Source organism: Corvus hawaiiensis, chromosome 21 (genome assembly GCF_020740725.1).
Source record: "Corvus hawaiiensis isolate bCorHaw1 chromosome 21, bCorHaw1.pri.cur, whole genome shotgun sequence".
Taxonomy (NCBI): domain Eukaryota; kingdom Metazoa; phylum Chordata; class Aves; order Passeriformes; family Corvidae; genus Corvus; species Corvus hawaiiensis.
Window position 1 is genome coordinate 8,041,089 of NC_063233.1, and position 21,813 is coordinate 8,062,901.

General features: G+C 45.7%; 1 protein-coding gene across 2 annotated transcripts in view; it reads right to left on the reverse strand.

Moving 5' to 3' along the window:
• PAPPA (pappalysin 1) overlaps positions 1–21,813 on the reverse strand; it is a 178,406-nt gene that overhangs the window by 76,841 nt on the left and 79,752 nt on the right. For both annotated transcript variants that reach the window (XM_048325816.1, XM_048325817.1), the window contains exons 8-9: positions 10,113–10,241; positions 8,426–8,517 (exon numbers count right to left, since the gene is read on the reverse strand). In XM_048325816.1, the coding sequence (XP_048181773.1) occupies positions 8,426–8,517; positions 10,113–10,241 (221 nt within the window). The remainder of the gene's footprint in view (positions 1–8,425; positions 8,518–10,112; positions 10,242–21,813) is intronic.

Consider the following 21,813-nt stretch of genomic DNA (forward strand, 5'->3'; position numbering starts at 1 on the left):
AGGCAGCCCAAGCTCCTTTTCCCCTAGAAAGTTCTTACTTAAGGCAGAAAAACATTGGGGCCAAACCAAAGTTCCTGTCTTGCCCTTGTTTTGGGAAAAGGCAGTCTCCAGTTCAGTAAAGATTTCTGTGACATCTGGGAATCCCTGAAGAAGACTCCGTGGCAGCATCAACCTGGAGAAGTGTGACTTGAGGAAAAAGATTGGCAAGACCTGTGTTGTTAACTCTTGAAGTCAAGCTTTAAGATCTAGAATAATCTTGGGGCTTTTGTGTGTTGCACCAGAAAATGATGCAAACTCCATCCCTCCTTGCTTCCTAAGCTGCCCGAGCACAGTGCAAGAGGCTGCCTTTTGTACTGAAATACAGATCCCTCCTCTGGGGTTCAGAAATGAAAGGATGCCCGAGATGACACAGATGATTTAGTGAGCACTGGAAGCACCTACCAGAGCAGGTCTGGATGAGCAGGTAACTCCCCATCACTGTTACCTGTTTGAGGAGAAGCTGGAAAATCATCAGCAAAACGAGTGAAGCCTGACAGAGGCCAGCAAGCAGGATATACACTTATCTGTGACAGGCAGCCTTCCACCTCATTAAAAAAAAAAAAAAAAGAGAGAGATAAAGAGATCCAATTCAAAGCACAGGGCACATCCTCAAATGAGGCTTTGAATGTCCAAGCAGGGTCGTCAAAGTGCTGGGGACAGACACTGGGGGCAGCTTCCTGTTTTCAGCCAGGACACAGTGATTGGCATCGGCATAGTCTTCTTTTGTGCAGCAACTACCATTTTTTTTAAAGGCCAGACAAAAAAAAGGAGTATTTTTAATCTCAGCTGTTTACTCAGGGATGTTTCCAACTATAACAAGCCTCATGCCACATAACTATTTATCCGGAAAAAAAAAAGGAAAAAAAAAAAGGGGGGGGGGGGACAAAAATGCAGAAGCATTGTCTCAGAGTAACAAATTCTTGGAACAGAACAAGATTTGCATTTTAACCCCTGTGAGGTCTGTCCGGAGGTGTGCAGGCCTTCAGACACAGCAAAGGCCAAACCCCAGGCTCACCAGTCAGCAGCTTCTGCAGAAGCAGGGTTTTACCACCACGTCACTTAATCGGCATCTCCAGCACGGGTGTTTATGTTCACACAGAGGAGAAGAAATGTATCCAGAGGTTTCTATCACAAAAGGGGAAATAATTCCACTGCAGATCACATGAACTCAGCGGCTGTGTGACCGCAGAACCTGCTCCATTTATTTCTATGGGAGTTTCACCTTTGGCTTCAGTGGGAAGAGAGTGAATAACATGGCCTGCTTCCAGGATATCTGCTAATCTCTTCTTTAATATTGAAGAAGGCAGAGACAGAGATATTTCCTGCTACAGTAAAATATTCAAGAGTTACTTTCCTTCCTGGATGTTCTGATTTGAAAGGAGGAAAACCATTACACGGAGCTTGGGCAGACCTTTCCGAATAAAGTCGCATATCAATAAATGGTGACGTCTTCCTTCAATGAAATAAAACAGACACCTTGGAAATGAAGGCAGCGCGGGTGTCGCAATCTACTGCGGAACATCCAGGGGCCTCGCAGGAGGCTTTTTTTCCATGGAATATGACAATCATGTCTGAGCATCTCCTGAGCTGAGCGGGCAGGGATAATGCCTTTGCAGAGCACGGATCCCTGGTAATTCAGCTGCTTCGTGGAAATGCATTCCTGGGCGTGACTGGCTTTCTTTGTGTGGCGGGACTCGGCTCCTCGCTATGATATAGCAGTCGGAGCACCAGAATTATGCAATTGATCTGTCTGCTGCAGACAGATACAATTACAATTCCCTCGCAGAGCCCGGCACTGAAATTTGATATTTCACCTCCAAGAACATGAGTCTTTGTCACTTAAGAGAAAGGATATTTCCCATGGCTGGCAGTGGTAGCAAGACCTTGTCTGAGCCGTCACTGCCAAAGTGGCCATCCCCAACCCCTGGCAACCAGGAATGGCCAACAGGACCCAACACACCCATCTCCAACCCCTGGCAACCAGGCATGTTGTAAGAGCGCTACAACACATGTTCTCTTCCCACCTCACCTTGCTTTCCTCCCTGCATGGTTGCATAAAGCAGTGCCAAGAAGATTTTGATATTACACAGATTTACCAGCTAAACTTGGAAAATGTTCAACTGAAAGTCTTGAGGTTTCTGTCACACAAAGGAGTAACCATTATGACCATGAGAAAGGTGGCCAGCATGGCCCTTCAAGACACCTGGCACAATTGTTTGGGAGAAGGAGCCAGGGAGCACAAACCCTGCAGTGCCATGCCCCAAGGAAAACAAAGTGCATGTTTGTGCATGTGGTTGGATGTTACTGCAAAGGAAGGTCTTGTGCTCAGCATCATCCTCTGAGCACAGTTGCTGTTGAGTCACAGAGGATGCTCTGAGGGGAGTATGACCAGCTGTAGAAGCCTCTCAGATCCACAGACAGTAGTGTGTGAGGGATGCAACAAGCAGAGAAGTAATCCTCCTGCTGGACTCTAATTGTAGCTGTGTCCTAAAAACTAAAGCTGGATTGAGCTGGGCTGGAGTCACTGGACCAGGGAAAAATGCAGGCAAATACCACTCCAGCCCACATTCTCCCCCACAAAAAAGCATCTGTCCTTTGTGTTTTGCTGCCTGAGATGTCTGCTCTCTCTGCTCTGTGGCTCAGCTGGCCCTCCTAGGATTGCACTATTAATGATGACAGTCTGAAAATCACTTTAAGAGACTTTATGAGGATGTTGTGATTACTAACTTGCCAAATGAGTGCTTAGACATTTCAGAACATGTAGACACACTCCCGCGAGCTGCAGGAAACAGTCAGCTTCAAAGTATTTGCCTTAAGCTGAAGGAGTCGCACAAATATCATCTGAATAACCCCGGCCAGTAAATTCATGACTATTTGCCATGAAATTCTGCTATAGAATCTCAGCTGCTTTAACAACAGTAAAACTCTTTCCCAAGCTCCTTGGTCAATGCTTTCACCTTATTGATGCCCTGGGAGATGCTGAGTTTCTCTTGCAAGGTGGCTCTGTTTCTCCCATGCTGTTGTTCTACTGAAAGCCCTCGGCAGGGTCAGCCAAGGCCTATTTAATGCTGGTGAAAGAAGGCAAAATCACCATTAGCTGCTGTGTGGGGCCACGATTTGGGCAGCCAAAGCTGTGTTCCTGTGCAGTAGTATGAGGAAAGGAGGGGGAGAGGATGGGAGCACTCTCAAAGCATGCCCACAATGAATATGGATGGTCATCCATCAATTTATTTTAAGCACATTACTTCTCTGTCAGAAAGGGAAAAAAGGAAAAAGAAAGAAAGGAAAGAAAAGACATATAAAATTAGGTTTGTGTCACTCATTTAACACTGCAATTTCCCCAGAGGATTATGCACCAAACAGAGATAGCAAGCTCATGAATATTAATCATTTCCCTGAATGCAATGCAGCCCGCCAAACAATAAGATTAGGGGAAAGTGCTATGCTTAATTTATGGATAATGGGAGAGGTAAAGGATAGAGCTCCCACAAAGGTAAGGCTCACAGCTGGAGGGAGAGGCCTCTGAGGAGGAAGACAGATCCAGATTTGTAAGGTAGCAGAAAAACATTTTGGGCAAAGTAGGAACAAAAGAAAAGGTGTTTAAGGATCATTGTCAAATTAAAATCATACTTCTCCCTGAGCAGCCACTGGTGACTAACGTTTCAAGCATGCCAGAAATTGGTGGTAAATTCAAGAGCTAGATATATTTATTTTCCCTTTGCCTCTGCTCTGTGCCTTTTCTTTGTATTTTACATCCCTGAGGCCCTAATCCAACACACCACCGAGATGTGTGTCTAACCTGAAACATTCCTGTTCTTCAGGGTGACCATTCACATGTGGAAGTCAGTGGAAGTGCTGCCCTGTTTTGCTGTGAAAAGGCTTTAGCCAAGAGTCCCTTATAAGAAAAGGAGATAAAGTGTAGCAATAATAACACCAATAAGATGTGTCTGAAAACCACATAAATTACCTGGCAAACTTAAGGGGAGATAGAAGTTCTGGAGTTACTTCGCAGCTGTGTTTCAATGTGTCTATCAGTCTTTACTCATCTCTTTCCATATTACTTTCTCTCCCGCTCCCTCCCTTTTTATTGATCTCTGCATCTTTTTTATTATATCCTTCTCTTTCTTCAGCCCTGGTGAGCTAAATCAATGCATAATGCACATCCCACTCCACAAAAGGAATGCAAATGAAAGCCGGGCTCTTTTTCAACGTCCCACATATATCTGGGTGTGCAGTGCTGGTGTGTGGGAGAGTGCACGCCAAGGACAAGGTGCTCAGCTGTGCCTCAGACACCCATTTCTCAACACTCCACTGGGAATGGATCAAGTGCTAAGCCCCAGGTTCCCACCACTGCGAATCATAACTCTTACAAATGGGGTCTGTTTTACACAGGACACGTCGGGTTGAACTTGGCTGAGATCCGCGGTAACCGCAAAAATCAGTTATCCCGGGAGTAATCAGGAGCAAGGTGAAAGGAAAGCAGCCCAGTGGTAGGAGAGGGGTGCATCAGTCACACGGACACGGCTCTGAATTGCCTGTCTCCTACAAATCCAAAGGCAAAGTGAAACTTTCCCTGTGGGACCAAATTCTGTGTGGAAAAGATAAAAATATGCAAAACCTGCTACATGAAGCGGGGTGGGGGGAGGAAAGGTAGAGATGATAAATTTCAGGTTGGGAAGGGTGAGAGTGCTGCAGAACTTAAAAAACGGAGCAATGCCAGATGCTTCCATTAATTAATTAATTAATCTCACTGTCGCTCTTCAGCATGTTGCAGGAAGAAAATGCTATTAATCTTTTCTGTTTTCTGTTCCTCGGCTTTGTGCTCAGAGAAGGCCAGGACAGCCTGACAGTGAGACCACACAGTTTTCTTCCCTGCCTCCCTCCTTCCTTCCCCCGCACCCCTCCTCCCTGGCAGAGCAGATTGATCCACTGTTATCTGATTAGAGAGGAAAGAAGGAGGAAAAACAAAAGCAAGACAAAAAATAAAAAGAAGTTTAATTTTATTACAGGCACTAGCGCAAAGTGTCTTGAGAGCCTTGTGCCATTTAGTCAAAGGAAAGTTGGACCAATTAAAAAAGCCCATAAACCCCATGATCCTAAAAGGCAAAGGGAGCGAGAGAGGCAGAGGGACACCTGCAAACAGGCTGCCTCCATCCCTGGAAATATCCAGAATGCAGCTGAACATGACCCTGAGCAACACGCTCCAACTTTGAAGCTGGCTCTAACTTTGAAGCTGGCCCTCCTTGGACCAGAGACCTCCAGAGAGTCCTCTGAACCTAAATTATTCTGTGATTCATGGCTCTGAATCTAGAGCCTGGTGGTGCTTGCGGGCTCTGTTGTATTTCTCTCCTACCAAGTGAGGCGACTTGCATGGTCTCTGCTTTAGGAGGCAGGAGCTCACTTGGGCTTTGCTATCAAACCTCCTCCTCTGGAACCCGCCCACGATGCCCCTTCAGCCCTGTCTTTAGCAAACAAAATGTTTAGCGGTTCTTTGCAGCCACGTGGGACCCAATCCTGCAGACAATTTGTGACGAGCATTGCATTCACTGTTGTGGTTAGATTTGCTGAAGTCTAAAGAATGCCTTGTGGTAGTTCAGAAACATGCCTGGAAGAAAGCATTTGCAAGATCAAACCCTGAGGCCCCCGATTCAGCAAAGCCTCTGAACATGTGTTTGAGGCTCACTGAATTCTTTGGTGAAGGGGAGTGATTCCCGGGGCTCTAAAGAGCTACATAATACAACAAGAACATCACTGAAAAAATAACACCCTCTGAAATAACTACTTGTTGTTCTACAGGATTATAACATGTGTTAGCCTTGTAAACATGGAAATAAATTACGCTTATTTTTTTCTGCTCCTCAAATGACAACCCAAGAATTCTATATTTTCCAGGAAAACACCCCACCGATATCAAAGAAGACTTTTGTTCAGCTTAAGGCAGAGGATTAAGTCTGATATTGTTAGATTATGGAGAATGCTGAATTTCTGCTCTTTTTTACTATTATTTATTATGTAGTATGTGCAGCCACTCACTTCCCCAACATCTTTATATGTTCTGGTGAGATTTTAGCGCCTGATATGCTAAGAAGAACATAAATCAGCGCTGTTCATTTGTCTGAAAGACAAACTGGCAGTGTCTCCTTAGCTCTTGGGGTCATAACTCACGGTGGTCCAGCTACCACAAGAGCCAACAGGATGTGTTTCACAGGTCTCTGAACCTCCTCTGAACCTGTCCTAGAGACCTGAAGGCAGCGTTTGCCTGAAAACAGCAGTGGGGCTGCCCTCACAGACCCTGCACACACACTGAGCCCATCACCACCACAGCAGTCACACCAGTATGACTGTAAAGTCACCCAACAAAGCATTTGTAAGGTCTCTGTTCCTGCACCTTCCCTTTGATTCAGCTAATTTGATTCATCTGAGTCCCCTATATTCAATATTTCACAAGCAATTTGATATCATTTGTTTTGTAATCCAGGATCTGTGCAAACCACAACCTTCCAGAGCCCGTGACAAACAAACAACTTTTTTGCCCCTGGAATTCCCCTCTCCTTTCCAACACAAGCAAATCTGAAAACCCACTTCCTCTGTCATGGGGTAGAAAAATCTGTATGTTTTAGTTGCTTCGTTTTCTAGTCAGACTGCTGTCAGACAGCTCTGTCCCACACCCTCAGGCAGCCCTGCTGCTGCTCCTGGAGATGAACAGGGGATGAATGGTTGGATGATAGTGGATGGATGATACAATTAGACTCGCTGATCTTAAAGGTTTTCCCAACATAACCAATTCCATGATTTTATGTACGAAGGCATAAAGCAGACTCCTGCATACCCCTGGAAGAACACCACTGTGTGGTCCAAGGCTTGGGACACCCCACTCTTACTCCTGTCCGTGGACTTTTTTGGAGCATTTTGCAGCTCCCACCCAGCCCACATCACCTGGCTTCCTAGAAAACCAATGGACATAAGGGAGGACCTGGGTCATGTCCTAATGTAACGCTGGGATGCGGTCAAAGCACAGACCTGGACCAAGGAATTCAGCCCTGCTGTTGAGCAGGGTGATACAGACACAACCATCCAGCACCAGCCCAAACCCTTGCTGGAACCAGCCTCACGCCACGCCTGATGTCTGGGGAACCCAAAGCGTTTGCGTAAGTGTTTATCCCACTTTCAAAATATTATGACTAAAATCTTTCAGTGCTTGGGGCTCTAAGGCAGCAAGTTACTTGCAACACAAATGTAACTTCAAGACCACCAAGAGTCACAATTAGCCTCGACCATAAATATGCCCGATTTCAATAGAACTACTTACACATGTAAATAACTACATCACCAAATCGGGCCTCAAGTCTCACAGTGTGGGATGCTGAAGTAAAAATGTAGCTGTTCTGATGAGCCAAGCAGCCCCCAGTTTACCACCCAAGGGAAACATGGTGCCTGCGAGGTCCATTCTATGTTGCTCCAGGCACAAGAGATAATGGTCAAATTGCCAAAAAGAGCAAATTTCAGACTTGCCAACATTGTATTATCTGCTGAGGACTGATCCGCTGAGCTGAAGGCATGGGACAACATGGGACAGAGTGTTTGCTTGGTCAGTCCAGATAAGGAGTCCCGTAAAATGTCTTGAGGAAAAGCCGATCCTTTATAAACATTAACCTTGGTTCCTGAAGCTCTGCAAGTTTCGTCCTTTCCCAGACCTCACAGAGCCCTCGGTATAAAAAGCAACTCCACAGAAGGTGCAGTGTAAATTGGTCTCCATTTCCCTTCTCTGTCCCCAGCATTCCTAGAGAGTTTAATAAATATGTAAAGCTCGCAACTGCAGCCCCGATAGCTCGAGCATCTTCCGGCCATTGTGCTTACAGGTTTTGCTAATCAGAGCAAACCAGGCTTGCAAATGAAATCTGATTAAGTAGTTTTCACCTCTGAAAAAGGGGATTAGCCAGACCTTTGATCCTCAGATATTGATTTGCAACTCAAAGGAGGTGTGACCTCAGCTGGACTTGCTTCTGGTCTCAGTCCCTTCCCCTTTCACTCCTCCTCCTGTTTACCAGAAAAAATCAGTTCATGTCTTCTCACGTAGTCAGATCTAAAGCCTATTGAAGCCAGTGGAAAGCCACCCACTGACTTCAATGGGCTTTGGATCAGTCCCACAATGGCTGACTTAGCCCTAAGTCCTGGGCTGTTTCAAAGCCAGCAGAACCAATTTCCCATCAAAATGACCAGAAGCTGGGAAGATATGTTCGCCTTTCAAACCTACAAATTCCACCTTTTTTCTCTCTTCCATGACAACTCTTCAGCTGGAAATGCTGAAAGTACTGCTGGTTTTTCCCTTGCCCTCTGCACGGAGTTGTTGCCCGCTGTGGGTCGAAGGGCTCTGAGCCAGACTTACCAATGCAATTAAAGGACAGCTCCTGCAGGCAGAACAGGGAACAGCCATCGCCGTTGATCTTGTTCATGTCATCACATTCTTCTCCCAGTTCTCTGTAGGCAGGGCACACACATGCAAAAAGCAGTCAGCTGGCGAAGTGGCATCAACCCAATGGTCTGTGCAATCCCTCTGAAGAACCCCAAAGTCCCGAAATCTGGTACAGCGGCTTTGTGTGCCGACCCCTAAAATACCTCTCCCTTCCTCCTTAAGAGAGGACTTTCATCATTCCTGGTTCACAGGCTTGCCTGGCCAGTTCCCTCCTGCACATGTGGATACCACTTGCTGTTATCTGATGAGGATATGAGCAACTTCCTTCATAGCTGGTGTGGCTGTAGCTCAGCAGGTGGGGAAAAAGAGAACAGGAATCTCTGAAAGTCTTTGTATTAAATCTGGAAGGGCCAGCCTGTGACCCCAGCATGGGAATAACAAGGCACAAAGCCTGGAGCTGGGCTATTCCGGGTGACAGCACTCGGAGGAAAGCAGTCAACAGGGAGCAGAGGGTGCTGGGGATGGAGCCCTGCCTCGTGCCAGCCCGCACGGCTGCGGCAGCGTGTGCGGAGAAGAGTGGGAACCAGATGAGAAAGGGGCTACTACAGCTGCAAGTGGGGCCACAACCAACCAAGCTGTGACACAGTCTGGTTCCTGCTCGCTCCTGAGGCAGCTCAGCTATTGTTTGACACTTGCTGCAAAGCCACAAGTGATGTTTGAGGAATGTGCAAACAACAGTAGCAGAAAAGTTATGTAAAGCAAAATTAATCTGTCTTTCTCCACCTCTCTTTCCAGGACTGCCCTGGATTCATATGTTGTTGATTGTTTTCTTCGATTTCCTTGCCTGTTGGGCCTCTTCCTGCAAATATTTGCTGCCAGGTATATCGTCTGACAGAGTTGTGCTGCGTGATTGCTGATCAGCATTATTTCAAGCAAATAATACTGGCTGGGTTAAGCACTTGCTTGTTGTTACTTCCATAGTTTAAATAATTAAATTACCTAATGCCAGGAAGCTCTGAAGCAGCAGCCTTAAGGGCCAACGTAGTAAAAGAATAAACCCTAACATAGTTGTGAAGGATTGTTTTACGTTTTCGGTGGCCTGGGGACTGGTGAGAGAGGGAAGCTGATTGAGAACATGCAATTCCCAATGCTCTCCCTCAGAGGCCAAATCTATCACCTCCAAATACATCCCAGCTCTGGTGCTCAGTCAAACAAGGGGTTGCACCAGGAGCTTGGCCCCAACACGTGGCAGGGTGTTACCCAGCTGCCACACACATGGGACTCCACATCTAAGGACAACATCAAAGGCTGTGTGAATTTTTCCAGCGCCAGCTCTGTGTAGGAAATGTCATATACATGTATAAAGATATGGATACACAGGCAAACAGCATAAACAGCACAGAGCGTCCTTGCCTATCGATCCTGCTGTCTGGACTCCATTATCTGTATCTCTGTCTGTATCTCCTGGTGCCAGGAGAGCGGGGCCTACGTTACAATTAAATGTCATCATCCCGGTAATCATCAAGCACGTGAGTCATTATCTACAGATGAGAGCCAGCCTAACCTAAGGAGACATCAGAGGTCATCAATTCCTTCCTAGTCTCAGATTCTGGCTGAGGAGATGTGCCCAGATTTATCTGTTTGCCCGCTCCAGACTTACATTTGGATAATCCCGTCTCCACAGTATCCACTCCCAGAGATATAAAGGAGCGCGGGGGAAGGCTCGCTCTCCTCCATCCCGGACACAATGACCACCTGGTATCTGTACGTGGTCCTGTCGCTCAGCTCCCTGCAAGACAAAAGGAAAGTCAGTGATTCGTACAACAAAGGCACCAGCAAAGGGCAGAGAAGGAGGGACTGAAGTGGGGGTTGGCTGCCAAAAAAGCAAGGTTTAATTCAATCAGCTCCTCCCAGCATTCCTACCTTGTTTTGATGGGATCCGTTTTTTGGTTGGGTGTCTTTTTCTTGTGAGCACAATCAGCACTACCTTTGTCTATGCTTGATTTATGCACGACTCTGAAATAGGTGCAGCTCTTGACCACCTGACAGCTAAACCATTTCCTGATGAAAGCCATGCATTTTGGTGAGTTGCTGCTTACATCTCCACCCGCTGCAGAGACGGCATTGCACTGACACCGTGGCAGTGCCAACCCTCACCATGAGCAGTGGGAAACACTGAGAGCACCACCAACAGTCAACAGTACCTCAACACCTGAGGAACCAGCCCTGTGCCTCACTGTGTTCAGCCTTGGACACTCCTGCTCCACGTCAGGGACAGTGCTACCAGCAAGTTTGTGCCACGGTTCATTTAAGGGATTTAAAATACCCTGTAATACATTATTCTTATAAATACGCATTATTTCCTGAGCAGCCCTGAGCTCAATCCAGCTGCACCTGGAGCCAGTGGGAATGTGATGATTAGTGTTAAGACAGAATGGGGCTGAGGATATTTCAGTGATGGACAAATAAGTTATTCACTTCACATATGGGCATTAAAACAGTAGAGTTAAAAAGATGGTTTCTTCCAGAGCAAAAAATAGGATCCACACGACAGCACCGGATCAGGGTATTAGCATCGAAATATTCACAGAAAGAATTAGCAAACTGTTACATATTTATGCAAAGCCATAATTACCTAAATCCTGTGCATCTGTAAATGAGGAATAATATTTTTCATATGCAATATGGAAATAATATAAGCCTAATAAAAATGTTTAGCTCTTTCACAAAGTCTTTTACACTATCAAAACTCAAAACCTTCCTCAAAGAAAGTTATTACAGTTGTCCTCTTTGTGCCGATTTGTAAAGCCATGGAGTGGCCAAGGCAAAATGATTTGCTTGAAGTCATCAATCAGGTTAATTGCAGAGCAGGAAAGGCAACCCAGCTCTTCCCTAACCCCGCCAGTCCTCTGCTCACTGCGCTCACATTGCCCCAATTACTGACAGCAATATGCATGGCTTTTTGTCACAGCAACTTGGTCAAAAAGCATCTACTAATGAAGTGTGTACTACGAGGAGATAAATCTACTACGCAGAGCAGCAAAGCCATTCAAGTGGATATCAATGAGCTACTGAAATCTTCAGGTTCACGAAATAGGTATCTCCTTACAACATTCATTAAATTAACAAGCATGACTTAAACTCCAATATCCCACACTATATTTTACAACAAAGCTGTTTCTCATGGATACTGTGTCTGCAAAATAACTGGCATTGAATGAATTGCACTCCAACAGCACTGGGATCTGACTCTTTGTTACTGCGCATGGCAGTGGAATGGGACTGAAACTCGGTGGAATGAAAACAGAACTGGCTTTCTCATTCCTTCTGCACCTGATTCCTGTCAGAACAATCTGTAGCTCCTATTAGCCAAATTTGAGACTTCATGTAGCACAAACAGTATCTTAATTCACCTACAGGCTCGGGAGATGTCTACCCAGATATTGGTAAGACTGTTTATTCAATCAAAGTGAAAAGTTTCAAACTTCTGCCCTTGGGACTTGTTTAAAGCAACTGTTTTTCTGGAAGAAAAAAAAAAAAAAGGAATTATAGGAAGTAACTAAAGTGGCCAAACACACACTGTAGTAAAATAATGAGGGTTTTCCTCTAGATTTCACTCCCAGATAAATCCACTTACTAAGATGGAAGGTTTCTCATATATACTGAGGAAATCAAAGCAGAGCCAAGCTTTGATTATTAAAGAACAGTTATTTCTCAAGTTCTGTCTCAAAACCATCTCAAAACCATTTGTAAAATATTTAAGATTAACGAGTACACTTGCAGAAATGTGAATTTGTCACTGGGGATCTGCTAACCACAAAAAAAGATTCAATTTTTTGAAAATGGTAACAAATGAACAGTTGGGGCAGCTACAAAACAAATAAACAGTTGGGGCTGCTTTCTGATGCATGGAGATTGCAGTACTGAGTGCAAAATAGGAGTTTCCACATTCTGATTTTTGGTGTGATTTCCACCAATAACTTCAGGTGATGGGGTAGGCTAAGAGCAGTGAGTGTGTCTTGCATGTGGCTTTTACTGGAGGGAAGTATTTGTGTGCACATGTAAGCAAAGGGACAACAGGAAAAGCTCACATTTGTTTGGAAGTTTGCAGAATACAATGGAAGAAAACCTGGAACTAAATCAAGCACGAGAGAGAATATGGTTGTTATGAATTATGAGGTGGCTGGACATGAATGTGTACATGATTGAATAAGACAGAAAATTTGAAATGAAAGTTATTAGGTGGGGACAACTCTGGCTTCTTTAATTGTATGGATTAAAATGGAAAACTTTGTGTGGGGAGAGGGCCCTGTGGACATGGAGCACATTGGCTGCTGGCTTTGTGGCACTGGTCTGTGCTCTAACCCTGTCACCTGCTACACATTGGGAAGGGGAGATATCCAGCTGCAACCTTCTCAAAGATGGAAAGTTCTTGGAGAAATGATATGTTGTGACAGGCAAATGATCCTTAAAATTTAGTGTCACCAAAAAAAAAATGCCATTTCTTCTCCAAAAAAGAAGGTGAACAAAATCTCTGTTATAACAAAACATTATTTGAACTGCCTGGTTCCCCTTACTCCTCTGCAGTTTGGGTAGAAAATAGCAGCTATTAAATTATTTATGCTCAGGATACCCCAATATCCTTGTCGTAGGTTAAAATACAAGGAAAGGGAAGACAAATGCCTGGAGACATGTGGAGCAATGGCAGCCCTGGGACCAGGCCTCCAGAGGGGCCAATCCTCCCCATCCTCATCCCAAATCCCCTCCTGGGCAGCCCAGGCAAGAGCAACCTGAAGCTTCACAGTCTTCCTTGCACTGGGGGACAGCAGAGGAGCCCCAGGGTGCGACATCCAGGGCAGCACCAACAAACCAGTGGTGCCCAGAGGAGCTCAGAAATGGGATGTCTGCTCCAGAGGGGCTCTCCAGCATCACACAGGCAGAGCTGGAGATGTGTCTGGACTGGAACACCAAAACCACCTTAGAAACTCAAAACTGAAGCCATCATGCTCTCAACCCACCCTGGCCTGATGCAACAGTGACAAAAAAGTGGACTGAGCTGGATGTGGCATTTCACGTTTCAACAACTGGAACGTGAGATACTTATATCCTCCTGAACTGTTAAATGTGTCATATTGGCAGCAACTGAGAGTTTTAGCATTCCTTCACAGTGCCCACATTTATAGAAATGTAGCTGCTAAAGGGATGGTATGTGCAATACTGCAGGCAGTAATCCAGTCCCATAGTGAGGGAGGGAGGAAGGAAGGCAAGAACAGGGAGGGGAAGAGTTTATTCCCTCTCTATAGGTGTAGGATACCAAGGTCGATATTACAGATTGTATCTGGAGATGTCAGCAAGACAAGCTGTGCTCCTAGTGGTGATAAAAGTGTGATTTTTGACCGTTTATTTCCTCTCCCACCTTCCCTGGGAGCTGGTGGCACAGTGACAGCAACAAGGGGCACTTTCCACTCCACTGCCAGGCAGGACCCGGCGCACCGCAGCTCCGTAAGATGCTACTTAAGGAAGTGAGAGAGACGAACATCTTTAACATCAAGGATGTGAACAAACACTCTTTAAATTTATATCTATGGTCTTTTAATGACCTTTTCCAGAACTGAGTAAGCCGCATTGATCGCTGCAGCTTCCGCCTGTAGGGAGGCAGCCTTATTAAAAAGCAATGACTCAAGCCCTCTTCTTAGAGGGGGAATTAGGACGTGCCATGTGAAATACCACGAGGGCAACTTTCCTGTCTGTTGTGGCAAGTGGCGGATCCAGGGTCAGGCATATAGAACCCTCTAATTCTTTTCCTGTTTTTACTGGGGAGGCTGGATATTTGAGTTAATCTTGCTTTCTCTCCCCCAGGCAAGGGACCTCTGCTCTCAGTTTGGGTGTTCCTGGAAAACTTAACGGGAAAAATTATACCTGTGGGAAGTTGTTTTCGACTCAGACCAAGGTGGGTTCAAAGGATCATTGAGTTGACAGAAGAAACACTCATACCCTTGAGTTCCAGCAGACCTGCAAGGGCTGGCACTGCCCTATCCATATCTGCTCTGTGCACGCTGTAGCGTTTCAGCATCTGAGGACACAGCACACACTCGAGAGGCAATGAAAGCATTGAGGGAAAGCAAACATCCCATGCCTCCTTTCCTACTAGCATGGCATATATGTTTTTCCTACTACAAATAACAGCAGGAGGGTTTCTTATATGGCAAAGACTTGTTTCCAACAGAATTAAAAATATCCTTATGGCTGAGCCAAATGAAAAGACAAATGGTCAGACAGCAATGAAAGCAGACAGTGTTCCTGTTTAAGGACAAGATGACATGGTCTTAAGCATCCCCAATTAAATTACGGCTGCCATAGCCAGTCTTGTGAAACAGGCACCTGAAGTGTCCTCATGAAGGACCCATCTGTCTTTGACCTTAAACAGCCACCAAACACTTGAGCCAAAATTTGGTATTTCCTTGCCATCGCTCTGCGGCCCAGAATGAGCCCTGGGCTGCCCGTGACACCCCTATTTCCCTCTAACACTGTCACCTCTGCTCTTCTTCTCTAGCAGGGAAGCCTTGCAGAGCAAAACAGGAAATCTGCTGGCAGCAAACAGCAGCAACCCCACATCTTCCCTCGTTGCAATGCTTTAGATCAGCTGCCAGGGTGGACTGAATTACAACCACAAACAGAAGAGCTGAAGGTCTGTCGGACTCAGCCTGGAGCTGTCCAGTCTGTCCCCACATGCTGCTCACAGCCTCTGAAACACCCAGTGCCAATTCCAGAGGTCCCAAATTACCCCAAATATCCACTAACACCGTGGTGTGTACAGTTTTCACTATCCTCAGGTGCTCCAAAAGCAAGTGATAAAGAGTAAGCCAGGGAATGAGGCCACTTTAGGACAACCCAAAAAAGGTCTGCTCCCCAGCTTCCATTCTTTTCCCCTCATTGCCATTGACTGCACAAATACGACTGTTTTCTTCTTCTTCTCTCCTCTCACACACGCTCCCCCTGGCTCTGCCTTTTTTTAATAAAAATGGCATGAGAAGCATGGCAGAAGATAATGAAGAGAATTCCTGCCCGACTCTGCAGTTGGGAGAGAGGAGGGGTGGGATGCTGTAAACACAAGAAGGACGTCAAAAATCCCGAGCTCTTGTGCCGGGCTGTTATTTCAGCTGTGGTCCGAGCTCTCCCTGTTTGGATAAGCCCAGCAACATGGCAGGTGCAAAGGCCTCAAAACAAGTCTCTTGCCTCTCTCTCAGATACCGAGCTGACTCAGAAGATATAAATGCCAAGGAAACAGCCTTGGAGAGGCTTTTCTGTCTCTCTATCTATGAGGAGAGACGTGCCAACAGGGGCCGCAGGTTTGCTCTGTGCCCTCCAGCTTTTTAATGATTTGTTTACAAGCACAGGAAAACGGTATTTGGAGTACTGAATGAACACTCAGGGGCTGGATGGGAGACTGGGGACCATATGGTGGATTTCTGCTCCCAAATCCAACTTAAACCTGAACTGGGTGTTTCCAAGGAAGAATGACGGAGCAGCCAACGACCTGAACAGATAATCTCAGCTGAACACTTGGTGGGTACGTTCAGCAGGACTCTGTGCTCTCTGAAGCCCAGACTCAACTTTTGCTTCTGGCTGTGTCAGAAAGTTGAACTAACACCTAAACCAGCCACCTTACCCACTTATGCAATAACCCACAGGTTTGGGATTGAAGTCAGAGGTTAAAGGATCCAATGCGTTAGAAAAGGAAAATATCCTTGGATCCTTGGAATATTTCTATGAACCAAAGCCACCACCAACTCTCATAATCACCACAAATCCAAAACAGGCAATTAGTCTGCAGCTCTGCTTTCCCTTCTGTAGGTGTAAATCCCAAGTAACCCAGCAAAACACTCCAGGTTTAAACCACTGCAACTCAGCTGCTCATCTGTCCCTCTGAGGTGCATTTGCTGCTCAGACCAGCTCCAAGCCTGCCCAAGATGCCCTGGGGCAGGATTACATGCCTGCCTATAGCACCTCTGCTCTGAAACCCAGGTCCTGTTTAGGACCTTAAACACATTTGGTTTTGAACATTTTTTCTTACACAGACTACTCTCCTCTGTCTTTCATGCAAGAACTGTTAAGTTTTGTAAGTAGCAAACCTATAGATATATATGCAACTGATTAACTCCAGCAGACTTTGATATAATCCTCCAAGCATTTGCCCTGCTACCAATTTAAAACACAGTAGCACGTTTAATAAAAAACAAAGTTTGCAGCCAAGGCCTTAAAGATAGTTCTTAAAAAAAAAACCAACAAAAAACCAACAACAACAACAAAAGTCAAGAGATGATTTTCTCCTCTCATGTTTAAACAACAACAAAAATATGAATTTTTAAGGTGGCTGATATAAATGGACAATCTCCCTGAGATTAGGTTACAAATCCTGGGATAAAGCAAATCCTCGAGGCCCTGGGCCTCACATGGGTGTTTGCACTAGACAGGCAATTTCACAGCAGCACACAGGTTAAGTGTCGGAGCACCTGGTTGCTATTAGAAGCAGGGAAGGAAGGAAGAAAAAAAATCCGTTGTGTTTTCTTCTTCACTGCTGCGCTCAGACCCTGAGTGAGATGGGAGCATTTCTCTGCATGAGGCTCAGATGTGGCCAGTGCAGGAGGGGAGGCTGGTGTGGTTTAGCTAAGGAAAGATCTGGGACATGAAATGCAGAAAGCCCTATTTCCAACTGGCGGAAGCCAGCAGTTCTCCATCGATTTCGAGGGAACGGTGCCAGTATCCTCCACCTGAGGACAGTGCTCCGGTGTCCCAGTGCAGAAGGGAGAAAACAGTAACACAGCCAGCAGGCAGGCTGGGACAGGATAACTGCTGTCAAGGGATCACTGTCACTGACGAAGCTTTGCCTGTTGCATCGTGCCTCTGTGTGAGCACTGCCTGATTACTGACACCCTTAACGATGTCCCGGCTGTGACGTGGTGTCTCCGTGCGGTACCGCCAGTGCCAGCACCTGCCTGGTTACACCACAGTGTAGGAGAAGTGCCTGATGCACACCCTGCCCACCACACCCTGGGAGCCAACAACCTCCCCTCAACTTTTGGATCATCACTGGGGCTGGGAGCACTTCAGCTGCTGCCCTCAGCTCTGTGCCAGTCCATCGAGTTTGGGCAGAAGGCTCTCCTCAGTTTAGGGTGGTCAACTTGGTGGAATAATCTTCTTCACCTTCTCTGAATCCAGACCTGACCTCTTGGATTTCTTTTCAACAGGCCTGAGCCAAGACCTGATTTTCAGAACTCAATACCCTCCTGTTTCCCTGTAATCCCACCAAAATGGTGAACAGAGCCAAGGGAGCAAACACTCACAGTGTCTGGTCTGAAGGCTCCTGGAGCCAGTGGAAATTATTTTGTCCATTTTCAGTAGGGCTTAGATTGGGCCCCAAGAGAACACAGATGTTTGCAGTGTTCTCTGGTTTCACATCTACCATCCCACCTCACCAAGACCTACTTTGGAGGGTGCTGGGCATGGGGCTGTGGCACTCCTGCTCCTCAGGAGGAGGGAGGGATGACAGACAGGGATGTGCTGTCACACTCAGGGCAGAGCAGAGTGCACAGACATGGGTGAAGAGATGAGGTGACTCTTCCAGAGGAACATTTTGTCATTTCTCTCCTCAGAGGCTCTGTGTTTTGCCTTAAGACGCTGCAGATTATGAGAAATCCTACTGGATGGTCTCCAGTGGGATCTCTAATGGTTTAATAACTAAACATTACTGAACATACTTCCACTAGCCTCTTCCTAAAATCCCATCATGAGCTAATTTCCTCTATTGTCATTACATCTGCAACTGGTCTTACAGTTTAAAAAACTCCTGTACCACTGTGAATAAATGATCTGGTTTACTTCACTGGGCTTTCAGAGACTGATAATTTGGGATATCGAATTCCAGGCACCCTCTCTGAGGTACAATTTGAAAAGAAGGAGCTTTCTTTCCACCTTGCCTTTCCTATCACGAAAGCACCAGGAGAATGCTGGAATTGGGATATCGGCATGGAGATGCCCAATGTCAGTATTCATTTAAGGAGATCCTGACCAAAAAGGCTGAGAGAAGTTTGGGTGAAACAATCACAAGATGGGTGGCCTGGGCCTGCAGCAGGATTCGCAGGTTGTACACCATGCAGCAATACATCTAAAATCATGGAATTCCAGAATTGTTTGAGTTGGAAGGGACTTTAAAACTCATCTCATTTCAACCCTTTCATTAGATCAGATTGCTCAGGGCCCTGTCCAGCATAGCCTGGAACACTTTTGTCTTGTCTGTTGCCAGATCCCACAAGATATAAAGGACAGCACAGGTATTTCAGTCTGACTGCAGCGTTCTTTCCAAATCCTTGCTTGTTTGAGTGTAGATTCAAATTTAACAGAGACTTGGAATGCACTTCCTAGGAAAATATATTAAAATAAAATGCCCAGGAAATGATCAGGCCAATAGTTCAGCAAAAGTAGCTGAGAAAAGCTGTATTGGCTGACTGATAAAAAGGTAGGTAACACATTTCTGCTACTTCTGCGGTATTTGAGGCTCACTCCAAGTTTTACAAGAGTTATTTTTAAATTGTTGCATAACACGTGTCTGTCCAATATTTCTGTCCTCAATCAAGCAAAGAAAATGCATTTGTTATTCCTGGGAGATTTCTGGTGCTTCTTATCTTATTTAGAGCCCAAAATAAAGATGCACACAAGAAGGCAAACATCAGAGAGAAGTTATTATCCATGAGATAATGCACAGCCTAATTTACCACATATCTGAGACTGTTTCACCTGCAATAAATTATTTTGCCCAGCAGGAAAAGTCCTGTTTGACCTTCTATTTTTTTTTTTTTTCTCTCTCCTGCAGCTGAAAACTCTGCTACTACTTCTAGGTCATGAGTTCAAATTCCACCCTGGCTGGGAGTGATTAAATATATCAATTTCTAATAGTATCTATTTGGATAATAATAGGACAGCTGTTAATATTCACTTTTTTAGGGACACTTGCACATGCCTAAGTTGCAGTCTCCAGGCCTGATCTCTCTACAGCCTCTGTGTATTGCCCAAGAGGTACTTTGGAGATGGGAATCCAATGTAGCAGCAGTCCTTGGGGAGACACTGGCTGGAGCAGAGCTAATCCCAAAGCCAAGTGTCACTCCCCAAATAGGGCAGTCCCTCTTTCCTGGAATAATTTATATAGGAGTGGCAGCTGTGGGGCATTCAGAACAATCCCACCCTTCAAAGATAGGCCCAGGCTTAAAAATTCCTCTGGGCTGCCCTGTCTTGGGATCACAAACCCATAAAGATATCAACCCGCCCTTACTACCTTTATTCTTGCATCATGTTCAGCCGAGCCAGAACAGGAGCTATGGATTCTGTCAAGTGCCATCTTTAGTTACAGTGTTACATAAGAAACCGCAACAGCGAGGAACCACAAATCTATCACCACAGCTGGCACCAAACGGCCTCTCTGCACAGGCTTAGCGGAAAAGCTGCCTCCTGAATGGGCACAGAGTGTCAAATTATTCTTTCTCCTCTCCAGGGCAGGGTTAAGGCAATTTGGCAGAGGGTGGTAAGGGAAAAAATTGCTCTATCTGCTCTGCCTGTGGGGTCAGGAAGCAGGTTTTCTTCTTTCGCAAAGATAACCTGGCACCTTTAATGAAGAAAGCAGGGAAAAGGAAAGCCATCACAACGTGGCTTGCAGCTGTCAAATCACATCAGCCAAGTGGAGATGCATCACCCCTGAGAGCAGCAGCACTATTGGCCCCCAGCACTTCACTGGGAGCTCTTTGGATGAAGGCACTCTGTGTATTTCCTCTGTGAAACACCCAGCACACTACTGGCAGCTATAAATAATAACAACCACTACCTCGGGATTTAACAGCACGACATGTGAAGGAGAGAGGCAGGAACAGGAGATGGAGTAGAAGCAGTTTTCATATTTTTCCTCTTCCTGTCTCGCTGAGCCCTCGGTGCAGAGCAGGGCTCTGTGCTCCTACCTGGCACAGGGAGCAGCATCAGTCACCCCTGTGCCTCCCTGCCCAGACCCGTGCAAGCCACAGGTGAGGCCCCACTGCTGGGAAAGGAAAGAATTTCCCCAGGGGGTGTTGGCAGTGGAGTTGCTACTGGGTGGAGGAGTCTCCTTCCCACAGCACGTCACCTCTGTTAGGGTCAGGCAAACCTACGGCCAGTTTCCCGCTGCTGGGAGGGAAGGTGTGGGACAGGCAATTGTCCTGTATTGCTCTGTTCTTTCATCATGGGGGATTTCCATGTTCAGTAAGCAGGAACAGGGCAATCTATACTGGCTGCATGAGGAAGGAGCTGATGACACAGCCAAGGCCAGGCATGGCCTCGGAGCAGCACAGGGACAATGCCAGCCCCTTGCTGAGCACCAGGACTGCTACACTGTCCTACACCAGCTGCATATCAAACATCACAACTTTGCCAAAACTGACCACAGGCAACTCCAACACACTCAAAACTCTTCACTGACAAGGCTTTCGTACAGTGACAGCACAGCCACTATTCCTGCTGGGAAAGTAGGATCTGCAAGGGAAAAATGAAACATTTACTCCTTAACAAAAGGACTCTGGATGAAGAACTAGGCAAGTTCTTGAACCTGAAACTGGAAATTACAGGGGCAAGAGAAACCTGGTGGGACAGAAGGGTGTTTGCTTCTTGGGAAAGCTCAAAATAGCTTTGTCCATGGAAAGCTAGCACGGAAAGTTAATGATAGGGAAGCTCATAGAAATGAGCAAGAAAGTGTGAATAAGAGTAAATCTGTTCCTGCTGAAGCTTGGTAAAAGTGTTCCTGCTGGAGAGGAGCTGTAAAATTTCATATGGATATAGCCAGGGATCTCTAACATTACTAAAGAAAAATAATATGGAGAATTGTGCAATTATGGGAAAGAAACCTCCTAGTTGGAGACTAGTGAAAAATGCTTTTAATAACAGCAGTTCCCTGGTAGTGCATGGTGTGAGAGTGCCCATTAAATACTCAGTGACTCAAGTAGAGACTCACTGTTTTGCATTTATGCCCAGTAGCTGTAATAGGTTGGATTGAAAGAGAAATTTGAATGAAAATGGATTTTTTTTCATTCAGTTATCACTTTGAGGATGACTAACAAACATTTCCTGCAAATAAAGATCAACCCCAGAAGCTTGAGTATTCACAGACATACAGAATTGGTAAAAAGGCTCAGTCAATGCAGAGAAAGATGGAGTTATAATGCAGAAATGAATAACTTACAGGTCTGGATGTCTTGCAATGGTCCATATATTGGTATAAGACAATCATATACATGTTAGGACCAAGAAATTCAGAATAAACTGGGAACTCTTTATTGCAAATGAGAGAG